Source organism: Galeopterus variegatus, unplaced genomic scaffold (assembly GCF_000696425.1).
Source record: "Galeopterus variegatus unplaced genomic scaffold, G_variegatus-3.0.2 Scaffold385, whole genome shotgun sequence".
Taxonomy (NCBI): domain Eukaryota; kingdom Metazoa; phylum Chordata; class Mammalia; order Dermoptera; family Cynocephalidae; genus Galeopterus; species Galeopterus variegatus.
Window position 1 is genome coordinate 636,767 of NW_007726496.1, and position 16,196 is coordinate 652,962.

A 16,196-nucleotide genomic window follows, 5' to 3' on the forward strand; every position below is an offset into this window, starting at 1 on the left:
GGCTTGACTAGAAAGCCACAGAAGGGCTGTGGACCGTGGTTCTCTTTCAGCACACCCGTGGAGGGAGAGGTGGAGGACGCCTGGAGAGACTCTTGGCCCACATCCAGTGGGTGACCGAAGGACATTGCCTCTCCCTTCCGTCTCCAAGTGCTCACTAGGATCACAGTGGGGGAGTGTGCTGGGGCCCTACAACTTTTGAAAGAGCTTCCTGATGATTCTGACACACATGTGTAGAGTCATCAAAAGATGGATGAGTGAAACTGCCAGTTTTTGTCACTCTGATTCATGTCCAAGCCTATCTGGTATCATAATTGTAGTGGATTGAATTATGTCCCCCCCAAAACGCCTTGAAGCTTGAATTGTGTCCCTCAAGTTTTATGTATTAGAAACTTAGCCCCCACTGTGACTGTTAAGAGGGTGGGAAATCCTATTATGGTAATTGAAAGGTGGAGCCTTAGAGAGGTGATTGAATCATAGGACTGTGCAGTAGTGAATGGATTAAAAATGGTGGTCAGGGGTGTGGTTCTGAGGGCTTTAAAAGAAGAGGAGAGTCTTTCTGCTTCCACCACCTTGCAATGTGAGACCCCTGGGTCACTGTCACCACCACTAGATGGACTTTGGACTTCCCAGCCTCAGAAACTGTAAGCAATAAACTTCATTTTCTTTATAAATCAGCCCGTTCCATGTATTTTTGTGATAAGCAGCAAAAATGGACTAATACAACAATCAAATCAAATAAGTCAGTGTGTCAGAAGCATTTACTGCTCACAGTACCCATATGCCCCTCCTTGTTTCTCAGCCCCTTTAACAGGTAGGTGCAGCCATCTGTCCAGTTCTGGCCAAAGGGTGATGAGCAGAAACATTGAAGTGCCGGGGTGAGACCTTCCGAGTGAGGTTTCAGGGGGCGGGTGGCCAACAGCCTGGGTTTCTGGGTGTGGAGCAGAGGTGTGCACCTGTCACCAGACCTGCACTGGACATAAGGTACGAGCAAGAAACGATGTGCCATGCCACTGAGATTTGGGGGATTAATCTGTTAGTGCAAAATAACCTAGCCTTATCCTGCCTAACATACAAGCTATTCAAAGAAGAGCCCCCCCGACACCCCCCAGGCTGGAGCTGGAAGGGGAGCAGGGAGCAGGGAGCCAGGTTCCACTCCTCACAGCTCCCTCCCACATCGCTAGACTAGGGCTGGGAGGGACAGTGTCGAGACAGGGCTTGTTCTTACAAATCTTTTATGAACTTGGGTCGAGACAGGGCTTGTTCTTACAAATCTTAGGTAATATTGACAAGCTCTTCCTTATCCTATAAAGAAATTCCTAAGAAGAAACAGAACCATTAAGAAGTGAACAAAGTTCCATACGGACAAAAGAGAAGACTACACTTGCACATGGGCATCAGACTTAAAGGTGGAAGATACAGATTATTCACCATGACTCATACTTTATTTCTTCTTTGCTTCATCTGAAAATTAAAGGAGCACAAAGAAGAGAAAAAGCAATCAAATATTTCACTGCCTAGATTTAGCCTCGGTTAACATTTTGGCATGTGAGTGTCCTCTCTATGTATACACTTCTGCATATTAAAAATTATGCTATGTATAATATTTTCATATTTTATATAAAAAGTATACAAGTATATGAATACAGTAATTTTAAAAGCAAATCAGCACATTATAGAAAAGTTCAACTACCCTGTGACCTATACCCCTAGGTACGCCCTCCCAAAAATTATGCTATGTATAATATTTTCATATTTTATATAAAAAGTATACAAGTATATGAATATAGTAATTTTAAAAGCAAATCAGCACATTTTAGAAAAGTTCAACTACCCTGTGACCTATACCCCTAGGTACGCCCTCCCCATTACTATTATTATAATATTGGTTTTTGTTGTCCTGGTCTACTTTAAATATTTTTACACACACATATAAATATATAGTAAATATAAATTCATACATAGATAAATTCATAGTAAATGTAAAGCACTGTTTTGCAGTCCTGCATTCTCTGTATACAGAGCTGTGGTCAAGAACAGCATCCTGGAGGGAGCACAGTGGGGAGAGCTCAGATGGGGCCCAGGGCCAGGTAAGGCTAAAAGAGATGTGAAGGCAAAACACAGACGAATCTTTATGTATCCTACATAAGGTCACACCCATTTCATTTCCAGAAATATCTCCACTGTGACTGATTCTTAGTTAAAAATATCACAGAGATACTGACTCAGCATATAACAGGAGACAAACTGGACAAAGTGAACAAACCACGCTTGGGTCACGTCAGTATGACACTGTGATATTCCCAGTCAGGGTGGGCTATATACGTTATAAATGACTCGGAGGAAAAAGCACATAATAAAGTCTACAACCGACCTTTTAGGTGATTACTCTAAGCAGACCCTTTGGTTTAATTCGGAGTCCCTTTTGCCAATTCCTTTAAGCGTGACCACTAAATACTGAAGATGCATTAGATGTGGTGTTTAGATCCAGTTAAGTATTTAGAAACTGGCACCAATGGGGTCAGAACCAGCGGCTCTGGGAGGACCCTGGCATACATGAGGATGCTCTGTGACCAGCCTCAGCGGGTGAACTCATGGGACAAGGGCTTGGCCATTATGCTGCACAGCTGGCTCAGCAGAGCAGCCTGGACACCCCTCCCTGCCCCACATCTCTGCTGCATGAAAATGACTGTGGGCAGATGCAGGGCAGCTCCACCTTGCTGGTCCCAATCACACACTTAAAAGTGGCCCAGGGGAAGATAGGACCGGGTGGTTACTTTGTAAAGCCTGTGGAGTAAATGGGTCCTCAGAGACTGACAACGCATGAAGGAAAGTTCTCCCTTCTCCCAGGCATCCTTCCTTTCATGCCTCCTTTCCCAGCCCCATACCCCAGAAAGAGGCCACGTTACCAGGAATTTGGTGCTACTTTCTGTTAGGCAGGACGAGGTGAGAGGGAAGGAAAAGGGCTCTGAAGTACTATGGAATTTTACCTGCCCTTTTCTTGGCCATGGAGCCAAATGGCAGCCATTTAAAAAGGTGGACTTTAGAGTCCTTGTTTATACTTTAAAAGACTTTGGCTGGACCAGGTGATTCCACTTTTACAATGTGGGTCCCATGAACACAGAACAATGAAATCTTTCATAAATGTAACATTGCTTTTAAGAATCGAGAGTAACTGGCTTGGAAAAGGCAGACACATGCATCTTCTTATCTCTGGTCTCCCCGCTCCCAACCAAGATCTTTGGAGAGCCAAGTTAATGTAACTAACATGAAGGTTTTTAAAGAGATTTTGAGGGGAAGTGGGGAAAATAGGAGGAAACTTCAGATTCAGGTGACATTTATTTGGTTCAAAAAGGTGCATCTACCAGTTTCTTGAATTTACTGTGGTGATGACCAGAGACTCAGAGCAGAAGCCAGACCCCACGGATGAAAGAAGCCCAGGAGAGGCAGATGGAAAGTCATTTTCAGACATGATGAAAATACCCCAGTAGGGCACGGAGTATAAGGAAGAACCAGTTACCACCTTATGCTGTGAACACATAGCACTTCTTAGAAGGAACTTGTGTAGCCTATTTATCCATGTCCATAGACTTGGGGACTCAGACTCATGTGCCTGTGTGGTTGCATCGAGTTTGCTTTGGCAAACAAATTGGAGAAAGTCTTGATCATTTTTGCAACACGGTGGTTGACCCAAACAACTTAGGTAAAAAAACGCCATGTGGAGAGGCTGGACCCTGCCACTACGACTCTCCTCCGAGCCTCCAGGGCACCCTCTGTGTTCACCCACCCCTACTGCTTGACATACACCATTGCAATGACCTATTTGCCTGTCTCCCCAACATCCTTGAAGCAAGGGACTGTGTCCTGTTCATCAGTGTAACCCCTGTGCCTGGCACAGAGATGACCAATCATGTTTATGAAGTGAATGAATGAATGAATGAAGAACAAAGTGCTTCCTCTCTAGAGTAATTAATTCTCCCTTGCCTAGACTAAGCCCACTTCTTTAAATGTAAGGAAATTAGTGGTTACATTACAGAGCACACAGAAATAAATGATTATCTCATTTAATAATGAACTGTTACCAATAATAAAATTTGTCTGCCTGTTGTTCCTTAGTTACTGCTCTGTCAAGTAGCCCAATTTGTTGTTAACTGACTACATTAAAGATCTAATTTAATTAAATCTTGAACAAGGCTCAGAAGACCTACAGAGAGCACTTTGTTTAATTACAGGCAGGGGGCAAGCACCAATCCTATTGATCTGGTCAGTTAAAATTCTATACAATGAAAATGAACAGAGAAAAAAAAGTGGCCCCAATTGCTTTTCAGGCAATTTTGGCGAACTGTGGATTCAGAGCTGCTCTAATGTCAGCAAAGGCACACCAGCCATGCATCATGGGGATGAAAATGAAATTGTACCTGTCGCTCTGCAGAGCTACACAATGTGAAAAGCAGAGACAACGCCAATCACAAAAAGCAAATCCCTCTGTGGGGAAATGAAATATACTGGGTGGGTGGAAATCTTCCAGCATTCAAAGTCTAGTGCACTAGTGTCTATGATATCTAGTAAATGCTTTGAGATCCACAATTATCTTGAAATGAAAAGAAATATAACCAATTTGTGGGTATGTATACAGATTCCTGAGGACATTTCCAGTTGAGGAAGAGATACAAGTTCCTCAACATTTTATTACTTGGAGGTAATTAAAATAAAAATTATATAAATTCATATAAAACCAAATTCACATAAAACCATATTAACAACACAAAAAGGTAATAAATGTGATCAGAAGAAGAGTTTTGATTAAAATGTGTGTGTGTATGTATAACTATTCAATGTCCATGTCAGAGTTCTTCAAACATCTATGGATTCTTAAGAAAAAAATGATGGTATGGTGCTAAACTTTCCACACCACTCAATAAGTAACTTTGGATTCTAACCCAAACACCTCTTACTAATGTTTTAAGCATTTACTATGTGCCAGGCATTGCCTAACTACTTGATGAGCATTACCTTATTTTCCTGCACTGGATACTATTATCACCCCCACTTCATGGCAAAGTAAACTGAGGCAGAGAGAGGTTAGGTAACATGTCAAAGCCTCGCTGTGACTTGGCAGGTAACACTATGAGCTCAGGCAGCCTGATGAAATTTACTTACCAGAGCCCTGGTATGTAGCATAGAACTGCCACACTATGCAGTTAATACTGTCCTCCAGAGTTGGAGGAATCAATTAAAGAAGGAGGGCAGGTGGTTGGCTTTTTATTTTTTGCTAGTCACAATCAAGGGCTGTCTTGTGCTTTAGTAACTCAAGTTAGAAGAGGAAATTTATACTAAACCACAGTATGTAATTATACTTAAGACCAACATTTCCTTTGCAAAACATGCGCTATCAGGATGCACACGCTAAGAGCAAGCACATACCTAATTAGGGCATTAGTCATAACAATCAGGGAGTGTAACCTAGAAAATTATAGGTGGTGCAGGCCTTAATGCTAAGTAAATTTCATCAGGTTGCCCAGATAAAGCCTTTGCTGACTAGGATAATTTACACCTGTTGATGCAAGGATGGAGAATGGTATCCGATATGGCTGGGGACTGATAACATGCTTATGGGAGTTAAGACAAGATGATATTCAGATAAGAGAGGTAGTAGTGCTGGTCTTTTAATTATGACATTAGCCACAAGTGAGGAAGAGAGTTGACAACGTTCAAAAACAGTAATTTCTTTCATATTCATACATAATTCTTAGTTAAGAATACTTGAATGTGGATTAAAAACTGAATGATTTATACATGCTGACCTTATTGGGACAGTTACTTACAAGGTATTCTTTACAGGTAATGGAGGAAGAGCAATGATGGATGATGAGATCTACGAGATGTATTTTTTCCCCTCTAATCCAATTTAGTGTGTAAAATTACCCGAGTACCACTAGAAAGCAAGCTTCTAATATTGCCAAGATTGAGAAAGAAAGCAAAGGAGGTCTAGTGATTCGAAGTGGAGTTCAGAGAGAACTGTTTTTGTTGAAGAATCCATTGCTTCACCCCCAGTCCAATCGCAGATCAAATTCACAGCCAAACAATGAAGTACTTGTGGGTTCCTGGTGAAAAACTTTATCTTTGGAAAACTGAGTGCTTTAACATTTCTACCAAACATTTCTATCCTGAAACACCAGCTCCTTCAGTAATGGACATACAAGTATGTCTTAAACAAAATGGCTCTCACACTAGTTTAGGCCCTGGGGTGAATACCAGGAATCACACACACACAGACTCACGCACACACGTGTACACATACAGACACACAAACATGCATGATTACAGCCACGCATATACATATGCACACACACTGACATATGAGGGGTCTTTAAAAAGTCCTCTCATATTATCTTTTAATTCCATTTTTCCACAAACTTTTTGAAGTACACGTATGATTTACTTTAATAAGTCTTCACTAGAAGAGATGACATTTCACATTAGATTCTGTATAGAAAAGTGACGACTGATACTATAAAGTTAAAAACATTTACAGAAAAAATGATTATTAGTTTATCTTAAAGAACATTTTAATTGAGCTTGGGGAAGAGGTGCATGCCCTGGAGAGTAATTTGAGGATCACTCTGCCCAGATATAATTTTACCATTCACTTAGATTTGAGATTCCGGAGAAAAATGTTTTTTATAAATCTTACCTCCACACCTCAGAACTTTCAAGATACTTTCCCTTCAAGAACGACGTCGGGAAAGTGACTGGCAAGACTCTAAAGAGCACGAAATTCTTGGGGCTGCACTTGACACCACGTGCCAGCTTCTCTGAGTCCCCACCCTCCCGGGAACGGCTCGGCCGCCCTACATGGCAAGCTCACCCTCCTCCGGAGCCGGTCCCGCTCCTCACGGACGGCGTTCATGGTGGCCTTGGTCCGGTTCAGCTCCTCCTCTTTGCTGCACAGCATGGCAGTCAGGCTCTCGTTCTCTTCCCTCAGCCCAGCCAGCTCCTTCTCCCATCGAGACCGCTCTTCAGCCAGGTTGGGGTATAGGTCCCGGCCAAGCACCCCCTCGATCTCCTCGACTGTCTGCAAAACAGAGCCATAAAGAAAAGCCAAGTAAACTACCTTGGGGAAAGGTGATGGAAAGAAAACAGGCTGGACAGGCGCAGGTGCACACAGAGGAGAGGGTTCTAGAGCCACCTCACTGCAAACAGCAATCATGACTAGCGAAACGCCCAACATCACCCTCTCCCCAATTTCAGATTGGGGAGACTCTGTCAGTTGCCTGGCTTACAGTATGTTACCCAGTGGTCTCCAGAGCAAGAAAAACTCAGGCCCTTCGTGGTGTTTGAGTCTATCTGTGGTGTTAACTGCCATGTCCACACAAATGTTTATGTTCTTCACTCGAGTTCCAGACTGGGTGAATACACAAAACCAGGCAGCAGGCCAGTTAGCGATCCTGATAATGCAATGACAAACCTGAGGTTGCAAACTGCAAACAAAACCTAACTCGAAGTTTCCTAAATTATAGGCCTCCCACGTGCCAACTCAGCAATAAGATAGGTGACATCACCATTTCCAGCTTTTAGTGTCACATCAGAACTTAGAAGGTGTGAATGAGGTTCAGTCCCAAGATGTGAAGGACAAAAATAGACCTGAGTGACACAGAAAAAAGGAAGTTCATTGTGGTGGTTTCTAAGACAACAGGGATTTAATTAATTAATAAGACTGCTATGAGCTAAAGTGAAAAGAATCTTAATAGTACTTAGAGAGTTTGAAAAATTCATTTGAAACAGCATTAATGCATAAAATTTTTTAAAAAAGGAAAAACTCATTCTGCTTGCTCTCAGAAACTGTTCATTCACATTTACTGTCGTTTGGAAAAGGAAGCATAAGCTGATATTGAAACAGGAGGGAGAATTGCCATGCAGGGACAGAAAGCAGTGAAGAAATGTGACGAGAAACAGGAGTTTGTCACCCTCAGATGTTCACATTGGTTCTCAAATCCTCTGCCACTCTCCCCATGTTGTGCTTTGCCCCTTGCTGGCTGGCAGAAGTCCTTGGTCGCCTCCTTCCCTCTCAATGCTAGGCTAGTACCCAAGTTGGCATTACGATCAACTATAGGGCCTGGGAGATTCCAGAGAAAGAAACACCAACAACTGCTTCTCCCCATCCCACACCACATCGACTATATGTTTGCAGCAAATGGGAAGAATAAAGATGGAAAACCAGCTGTGTTATAAACACGTATCATGGTTTACCCTGAGACAATTTACCACAGTTCTTTTGTGAAATTCAGGATTCCTACTGATAGAAACTTGGGTGTAGATTTTCCCTTCTCATAGACTTCTCCCAGATTTCTGAGTTCGAATTGCTGTGCCTAGGTCACTACTACCTTTGCTGTGGTGAAGTAATACACAGATACCAGAGACCCATTATCAATAGGACCTGACTGTCCCATTGTGCATGCAGATGCAGCACATTCCTCTCACCTGGTCCCCCTTAAGCAGTAAGATGAAAGTATGTAAGAGGCTTGGCTGAAACCCAGCTCCAGTGTGCTGGGGACAGAGGACTCACCCGGATCCTGAACCTTACCCCTGGTTAGCTCCATGAATTGATAACTCCTGAAACAATCCTCTAGAGGTCTTATAGCTTTAACAGAACTTCCAAGTTGAACTTACAATTTAAGAGTGCTATACGATGAACCACACTAAAATGATGTGGTTCAAAACTAGTAGTCCAATAGTTTCCAAGTAAATTGTCCTTTTTGCTGCAAAGCCAGTGATTCTAACCGTTGACACAATGATTTTTTTTCTATAATTCACCCCAACAAAAATTTATAGGGCTCCTGCTTATACCTGGTGGTCCAATCTACAGTATGGCTTTCATAGAAGCATTCATCCCTCAAGAGAGGGATCTGATCATTTCCCTCATATAATCTAAAGGAGCCAGCTGGAGGGGGAGGGGTACCTTAATAGCCAAGTCGCAGTGCTCGCTGGCGGTGGTGAGCTGCTCGATGTGCCTGTCCACCTCGGCCACGGAGAGGCTACAGCTGCTCTTCTTCCTGCCGCAGACGACATTCTCCAGCCCCGTGAGCACCCTCTGCAGTTCTGAGTTCAGGTCACTGCAGTTATCTGTGAGCGAATGAGGAGAAGGTGTGTTAAGCAGACAGGTGGGCAATGAATGCTCTCAGTTTTGCTTGCCATGGGGGTCCCACTCAGGCAAAACGGAACAGCAATGGAGCTTGGCATTTCAAAATTCAACATCATCCAGCCTAATCTCACAGGCACTGCCTCTGACGCCTGGAGCCAACGTAAGCTCTTTATTAAGGAGTTGCAGACCTCGGTCATTTTCTAGACAGCTGAGCCATCCTGAATTCCCTTGTTTTTTACTCAGAAGCAGCCACATCTTGAGCTTTGTTAGTAAGAATGAAGAAGTGCCCCAGAAGGGACTGTTGGCACCTTGGAAGCCTTCTGATCAACCTTTCTGCTCCGCCATCAGACAAGCACTAACTCCAAAAGAGTTTCAGCTAAGAAGATCCCATAACTTTACTAAACAAACATAACAAAAAGCCTCAGGATGACCAGAGACACTAGGCATTTTAAAAAATAGAAACTGTGTAAGATACACAGTCCTTGCCCTCAATGAGCTTAAAATTAGGACTTTTTTCCAATATAACCATTCAATATGCTCCACCCTTGCAATTTAACCCATGTTCTTCCATCAGGGGAAAACAAAAACTGCTCTAACAAATTCCATATTGTTCTCCATGTAACTGTCTTTATCCAGTTCTAATAATTTGATTTTGACTTAAATCTGGGTTACTTTTAACTGCTGGACATCAGGGAAAGAAAATTAATTATAAGTTAATTATAATCATAAAGTCAGCTATATATATACCTTTGAAGATAACTTTGTTGGAAAAAAATCCCCTTAAAGCCTGAGGCATGGAGAAGGGGTCCAAACCTCCCTCCCGCAACCAGGCACACCTCACCAGTGCCTCAGGTCCTGCTCAGGCACTGGTACCACCTCCCACAACCAGGTACCCCACGCCAGCACCTCAGGGCCCACCCGGGGTATGGAGCTGGGGACTGGACCCCCCTCGCAACCAGGCACACCATGCCAGCACCTCGGGGCCCATGCTGGGACCTGGGGTATGGAGAAGGGGACCGGATCCCCCTCCCACAACCAGGCACACCATGCCAGCACTTTGGGGCCTGCCCTAGGACCCGGGGTATTGTACCCTCCTACCACTAGGCACACCACACCAGTGCCTTGGGGCCTGCTGTGGACCAGAGGCATGGAGAAGGGGACTGAAACCCCCTCCCACGATCAGGCACACTGCAGCAGTGCCTCGGGCTGTGCCTAGGGACCCAGGGTAAGGAGTTGGGGACTGGACCCCCCTCCCACAACCAGGCACACCATGCCAGCACCTTGGGACCCACTTAGGGACCTGGGGCATGGAACCGGGGATTGGACAATCTCCACAACCAGGCCACTGCCAGCACCATGGAGCAGGCCAAAAACGTCTCCTCCATGTGGGGGACCCAACACAGCTACCACAATAACCATGGCTGCCATGAAGGTGGCTAGGTGCCACAACCACCACGCAGATGGTCCAGCAGCCACTGGAGTGAGTTGACACAAGGAGAGTCACCAGCAGAGATAAAAAAAGGAGGACGACGTCTGTCTTCACAGAGCCCATTTCATAGTGACGGAAGAGACATCTGCTCTATGATTGTATTGAGGAACCTGATCATGCCTCTCAGCATTGGACAGATCATTTGGGCAGCATATCAACAGAGTGACCATTATTCTTTCAGAAGGAGAGAAGAAATCTAGGGTAATTAGAGGGGGGAGGGGGAGACGAAGGGAGATGGGTTGGGATTGGACAAGGAGCATAAAGAATAATTACAATTTGTAACAATATAGATGCTAGTAATATTGATTTGATCAACATATCTCAATGTTGAACCCCCAAAATATGTATAATCAATTTTGATTCAATAAAAACTTTTTAAAAAAAGTAAAAATTGGAAGAATGAAGAAAAAAAATCCCCTTAAAGTCAAGTATAAATTTCTTTTTCTTTTTCTTTTGTACTTAGTCCATAAGGGGATCTGAACTTATGACCTTCACGTTGTAAAGCTGTGCTCTAACCAACTGAGCTAACCAGCCAGCCCCAATACAAGCTTCTTAACTTGCTGTTTTGGATTGTGTACACCACCATGCCATTCAATTAATACAGCAAGACAGATGCTGACCATAAGCAATCTCTCAAAGTACGTCTTTCCCCTACATCCAACCTTATTCCTGCATAAAAGCTGCTCCATGTCTTCAGCCTTCTTCTCTCCTCCTCCCTTCTCATCACTGGTTCCATGCATGAAAATGGCCAACTGAGTCTGGTGCTTTCCTTTAGAAGACTTCAAGAAAACTCTTAGCACCATAGAAACAGTATTTCTCAGCATATTTTAGTCAACCTCATTGAACTGCCACTATCTGTAAGTTTCCTAAATCTAGAGAGAACAGTCTGAGGCTTTTACTCCAACCGGTGCACACAATTATTCCACCTCTCTTTTTTTTTTTGTCTTTTTTCGTGTCCAGCAACAGATCGCAACCCTCAGTGTCACGCCCGTACTGGACCGGGCCCGGCAACGGGATCGCAACCCTCGGCACTGCTCCCGCACCTCACTCAGCCAGTGAGCGGGAACCGGTCTGTATGTGGGATCCGAACCCTCGGCGGGAGCGCCGCCGCGCTCCCAAGCGGCGCACTGTAGCAGTGTGCCACCGGGCCGGCCCTCCACCTACTTCTCAAACCCGTTCCTCCTTGATCTATCCCATCTCAGTGAACGGCACCACTATACACACAGTCATTGAGGTCAACACTGAAGCAACCTTGATTTCCTTTTGCCTCATGTTCTAAATCCAGTCCATCTTGGGACCAAAACTTATTCCAAAACTGACTTCTTTCCATCTCCACCAACCACCCTGGTCCAAGCCACCATAATTTCTCAACTGCACCACTGCAACAACCTCATACCTTCTCTCCCCACATGGTAGCCAAAGTGAGCCTCGTAAAGATGTGAATCAGATCATGTCACTTTCCCAGCCCAAACTGTCTAGTGGCCTCCCACCAACATTCAGCTAAAGTTGAACCAAACTTCTCACCAGAGTCTGTAAAACTTTGCATCATCAAGACTGATGTTCTCAATCCAGGTTGCAACATGGAATAAATCCCCTGGGAATTTATAAAATACCAACGTCCAGGCTCCACCCCAGACCAATTAAATCATAATCTCTGGGGGTGGGGCCTGGACACTGGAAACTTTATGTTCTTCATAAAATTCTAACATGCAGTCAGGGTGAGAACTACTCCTGTGGACCTTGCCTCCCCTGTCCACCCTTTCCTCTGTTCACTAAACTCTGTTCATACTCCTAGACTTGTCTCACCCCTGGAACGTGCCAAACTCCTGCCTGCCCCAGGGGTCCCTTTTCCTTTGCTGATTGCTCTGCCTTGACTGATTTCCATCCAAATTTCCATTTGTCATTCAGCTCTCAGCTCACATGCCACCTCCTCACTAAGATCTTCCCGGTCTAAAGCACGGGGTTCCATCTCCTCCCCCTGCCCAGTCCTTATCCCATTATTCTATTTTTTTCATGGCAATTGTCACTATCTGATCTGACTGATGTGCTTATCTTTCCCCTACTAATAGGTAAGCTCCGTGAAAGGGACTTTGATCCTTCTCACCAACCACTGTATCTCCAACACAGAATAGTGTAGGCGATAAAATATTATTTTTAAATGAGCAAATATAAGCACCACATCACCATTTATTTAAGAGACAGCAAGACTAGAAACACAATCCTTCCCTTTGCCTACAGTATCCTGCACAATCTGGCCCCTGCCAGAGATTGGACCCCTTCAATATCAAAGGCTAAGGCAGTTGGAGTCTCTGCGAAAGAGATGTAACATTAAGGGACCAGAGGGAACAAGATAAGCCAAGACAAGGGACCAAATGCTCCAGATGGTGCAAAAAGTGCCTCAGTAAGGTGCCATTCACAGTGACTTAGGATCCTGAGAAAGGATAATAGTTCCTTTGGTTTGAAAAGCACCCTGGACGGTTTAGAAAGGGCTCACATGCCTATCATCACATTCTATCCCGTTATGCAGGCAGGTAAGCCTGGCTCCACACAGGAGATATCTGAGGCTTGGAGATATCTGGTTACCCATCCAAGGCTGCACGGTGGGTGGGCAGCAGACTTGGAACTACAGCGTGGCTTTCTATAATCAGGGCTATTTTCAGCACACCACTCCAACCCAGAATAAGGAACTCTGGGAATACGAGCACAGCCAGCTTACCCAAGCATATGCGCGCACCTATGCACAGCCGCTGTTTCTCCAAAGAGCCAACAGAGGGAAAGAAATCACAATTAAACGAGGAATATTAACTCTGAGCTGACTCTAAAAAGGTAAGAATATATATTTATATTATAATTCCTAGAATAACCACTAAAAAGGATAAGAGTAGTTAAAAGCCAATAGATAAATTAAAATTCTAAAAAAAGAAAATTTAGTTAACTCAAAAGAAGGAAGAAAACAGGAACAGAAGAACAAGAAAAATCAGGAAGAACAAGTAGAAAACAAATAGTAGTTTTGAAGACCCACACTCAACCATATCATTAATTCCATTAAATGTTAATGAACTAAATAACTCCCCCCAAAGGAGATATTATCAAAATGAATTTTAAAAGATCCGTGCAACAATTAGGATGTCTATTACAAAAAATACCATGACACAGAAAACAATGTAAGTATTGGCGAGGCTGTGGAGAAATTGGAACCCTTCTGCATTGCTGATGAGAATGAAAATGGTGCAGTCATGTGGAAAACAGTTTGACATTCCTGAAAAAGTTAAAAATAGAATTACCATATNACCACTGTATCTCCAACACAGAATAGTGTAGGCGATAAAATATTATTTTTAAATGAGCAAATATAAGCACCACATCACCATTTATTTAAGAGACAGCAAGACTAGAAACACAAACTGTCAATAAGCAGTGTGTTTTACGTTGACCTTATGCCTTTTCTTCCTCATTATGAATCGTGTCTGCGCTGCTGAGAAGTGGGGACACTCATCCCTGCAGAAGGCCTTCTGGAGATGGGGGGCAGGTGCACAGCACCAACGTGAGGCAAGGGGGTCCAGCAGACACACACACCAGTCTTGGAATGACCCTTCACCCTCAGATGTGGATTTCCTGGTACCCAAATTTAGAGTGAACACACATTCCTGAATTATTTGCATTCTTAAGTGCTTATGAGCAGGATGAGGAAGAAAGTTCCTTCTATGTATCATCCGGTACTGATTTCCCTAGCACAGCCCCACCTGATGCAATAATCACATTGGACATGTGTGCTGAGGGGCTCTGATCTCAGCAGGACTGGAGGTGACAACCACACTGCTTCCTGAGGATCTTGGGTTGCAGGGAACAGGAAGAGGGGCTAGGGATCGACCAGCATTGCTTTCTCATTCTTTAATCAAACAACCGCTGAGCCTTGGCCTCCGGTTAGAAGCAGAGTACAAAGATGAGCAGGAGACTGTCCTCAACTCTGAAAGGCTCACAGATGTACAAGGTGAATACCATCCCCACTTTCCTGGGGAAAGGAACCGCAGAGAACATGGTGCAAGCACAGGATGGAGAGTCAGGAGGACGTGAGGAGACTGTAGTGAGTACACACAGACTGTAAAGAGCTAAGGAGCATCTACTCTTCAAACCAAAGAGGACTACAAATGCTTTCTTTGGTCTTAGGACACCGAATGTTTAAAAACACGGTGGGTGATGAACCTACATGCTGTAGTCTGTTATCCGCAGAGCTCTGCACTGTGGCTTCACACAAGCCCCACTGATGGCCTGCTGACACTTGGCTGTCTTTGCCATCGTTCCCCATTTTCAGCCTCACATGAGGACAAGGTAGCTGGGCTGGCAGGAGCTAATACTCTGGGTCCCCTGTCAGAGGTCACAGGTACCAGTAACTCACCATCTTTCACTCCCAGCATCAACACTGCTCCATACAAGGTGGAATTGTTTTTCAGAGTCTGTGGCATATCTTCTAACTATGCATTCAGAATAAACTCCAAACTCCTTCCCTTTGCCTACAGTATCCTGCACAATCTGGCCCCTGCCAGAGATTGGACCCCTTCAATATCAAAGGCTAAGGCAGTTGGAGTCTCTGCGAAAGAGATGTAACATTAAGGGACCAGAGGGAACAAGATAAGCCAAGACAAGGGACCAAATGCTCCAGATGGTGCAAAAAGTGCCTCAGTAAGGTGCCATTCACAGTGACTTAGGATCCTGAGAAAGGATAATAGTTCCTTTGGTTTGAAAAGCACCCTGGACGGTTTAGAAAGGGCTCACATGCCTATCATCACATTCTATCCCGTTATGCAGGCAGGTAAGCCTGGCTCCACACAGGAGATATCTGAGGCTTGGAGATATCTGGTTACCCATCCAAGGCTGCACGGTGGGTGGGCAGCAGACTTGGAACTACAGCGTGGCTTTCTATAATCAGGGCTATTTTCAGCACACCACTCCAACCCAGAATAAGGAACTCTGGGAATACGAGCACAGCCAGCTTACCCAAGCATATGCGCGCACCTATGCACAGCCGCTGTTTCTCCAAAGAGCCAACAGAGGGAAAGAAATCACAATTAAACGAGGAATATTAACTCTGAGCTGACTCTAAAAAGGTAAGAATATATATTTATATTATAATTCCTAGAATAACCACTAAAAAGGATAAGAGTAGTTAAAAGCCAATAGATAAATTAAAATTCTAAAAAAAGAAAATTTAGTTAACTCAAAAGAAGGAAGAAAACAGGAACAGAAGAACAAGAAAAATCAGGAAGAACAAGTAGAAAACAAATAGTAGTTTTGAAGACCCACACTCAACCATATCATTAATTCCATTAAATGTTAATGAACTAAATAACTCCCCCAAAGGAGATATTATCAAAATGAATTTTAAAAGATCCATGCAACAATTAGGATGTCTATTACAAAAAATACCATGACACAGAAAACAGCGTAAGTATTGGCGAGGCTGTGGAGAAATTGGAACCCTTCTGCATTGCTGATGAGAATGTAAAATAGTGCAGTCATGTGGAAAACAGTTTGACATTCCTGAAAAAGTTAAAAATAGAATTACCATAT

The 16,196-nt window shown here is 43.8% G+C and overlaps 1 protein-coding gene across 1 annotated transcript in view; it reads right to left on the minus strand.

Moving 5' to 3' along the window:
- Positions 1–16,196, minus strand: part of MCC (mutated in colorectal cancers) — a 124,224-nt gene that overhangs the window by 69,562 nt on the left and 38,466 nt on the right. Inside the window, exons 5-6 of the mRNA XM_008568188.1 lie at positions 8,957–9,120; positions 6,866–7,072 (exon numbers count right to left, since the gene is read on the minus strand). Coding sequence (XP_008566410.1) covers positions 6,866–7,072; positions 8,957–9,120 — 371 coding nt within the window. The remainder of the gene's footprint in view (positions 1–6,865; positions 7,073–8,956; positions 9,121–16,196) is intronic.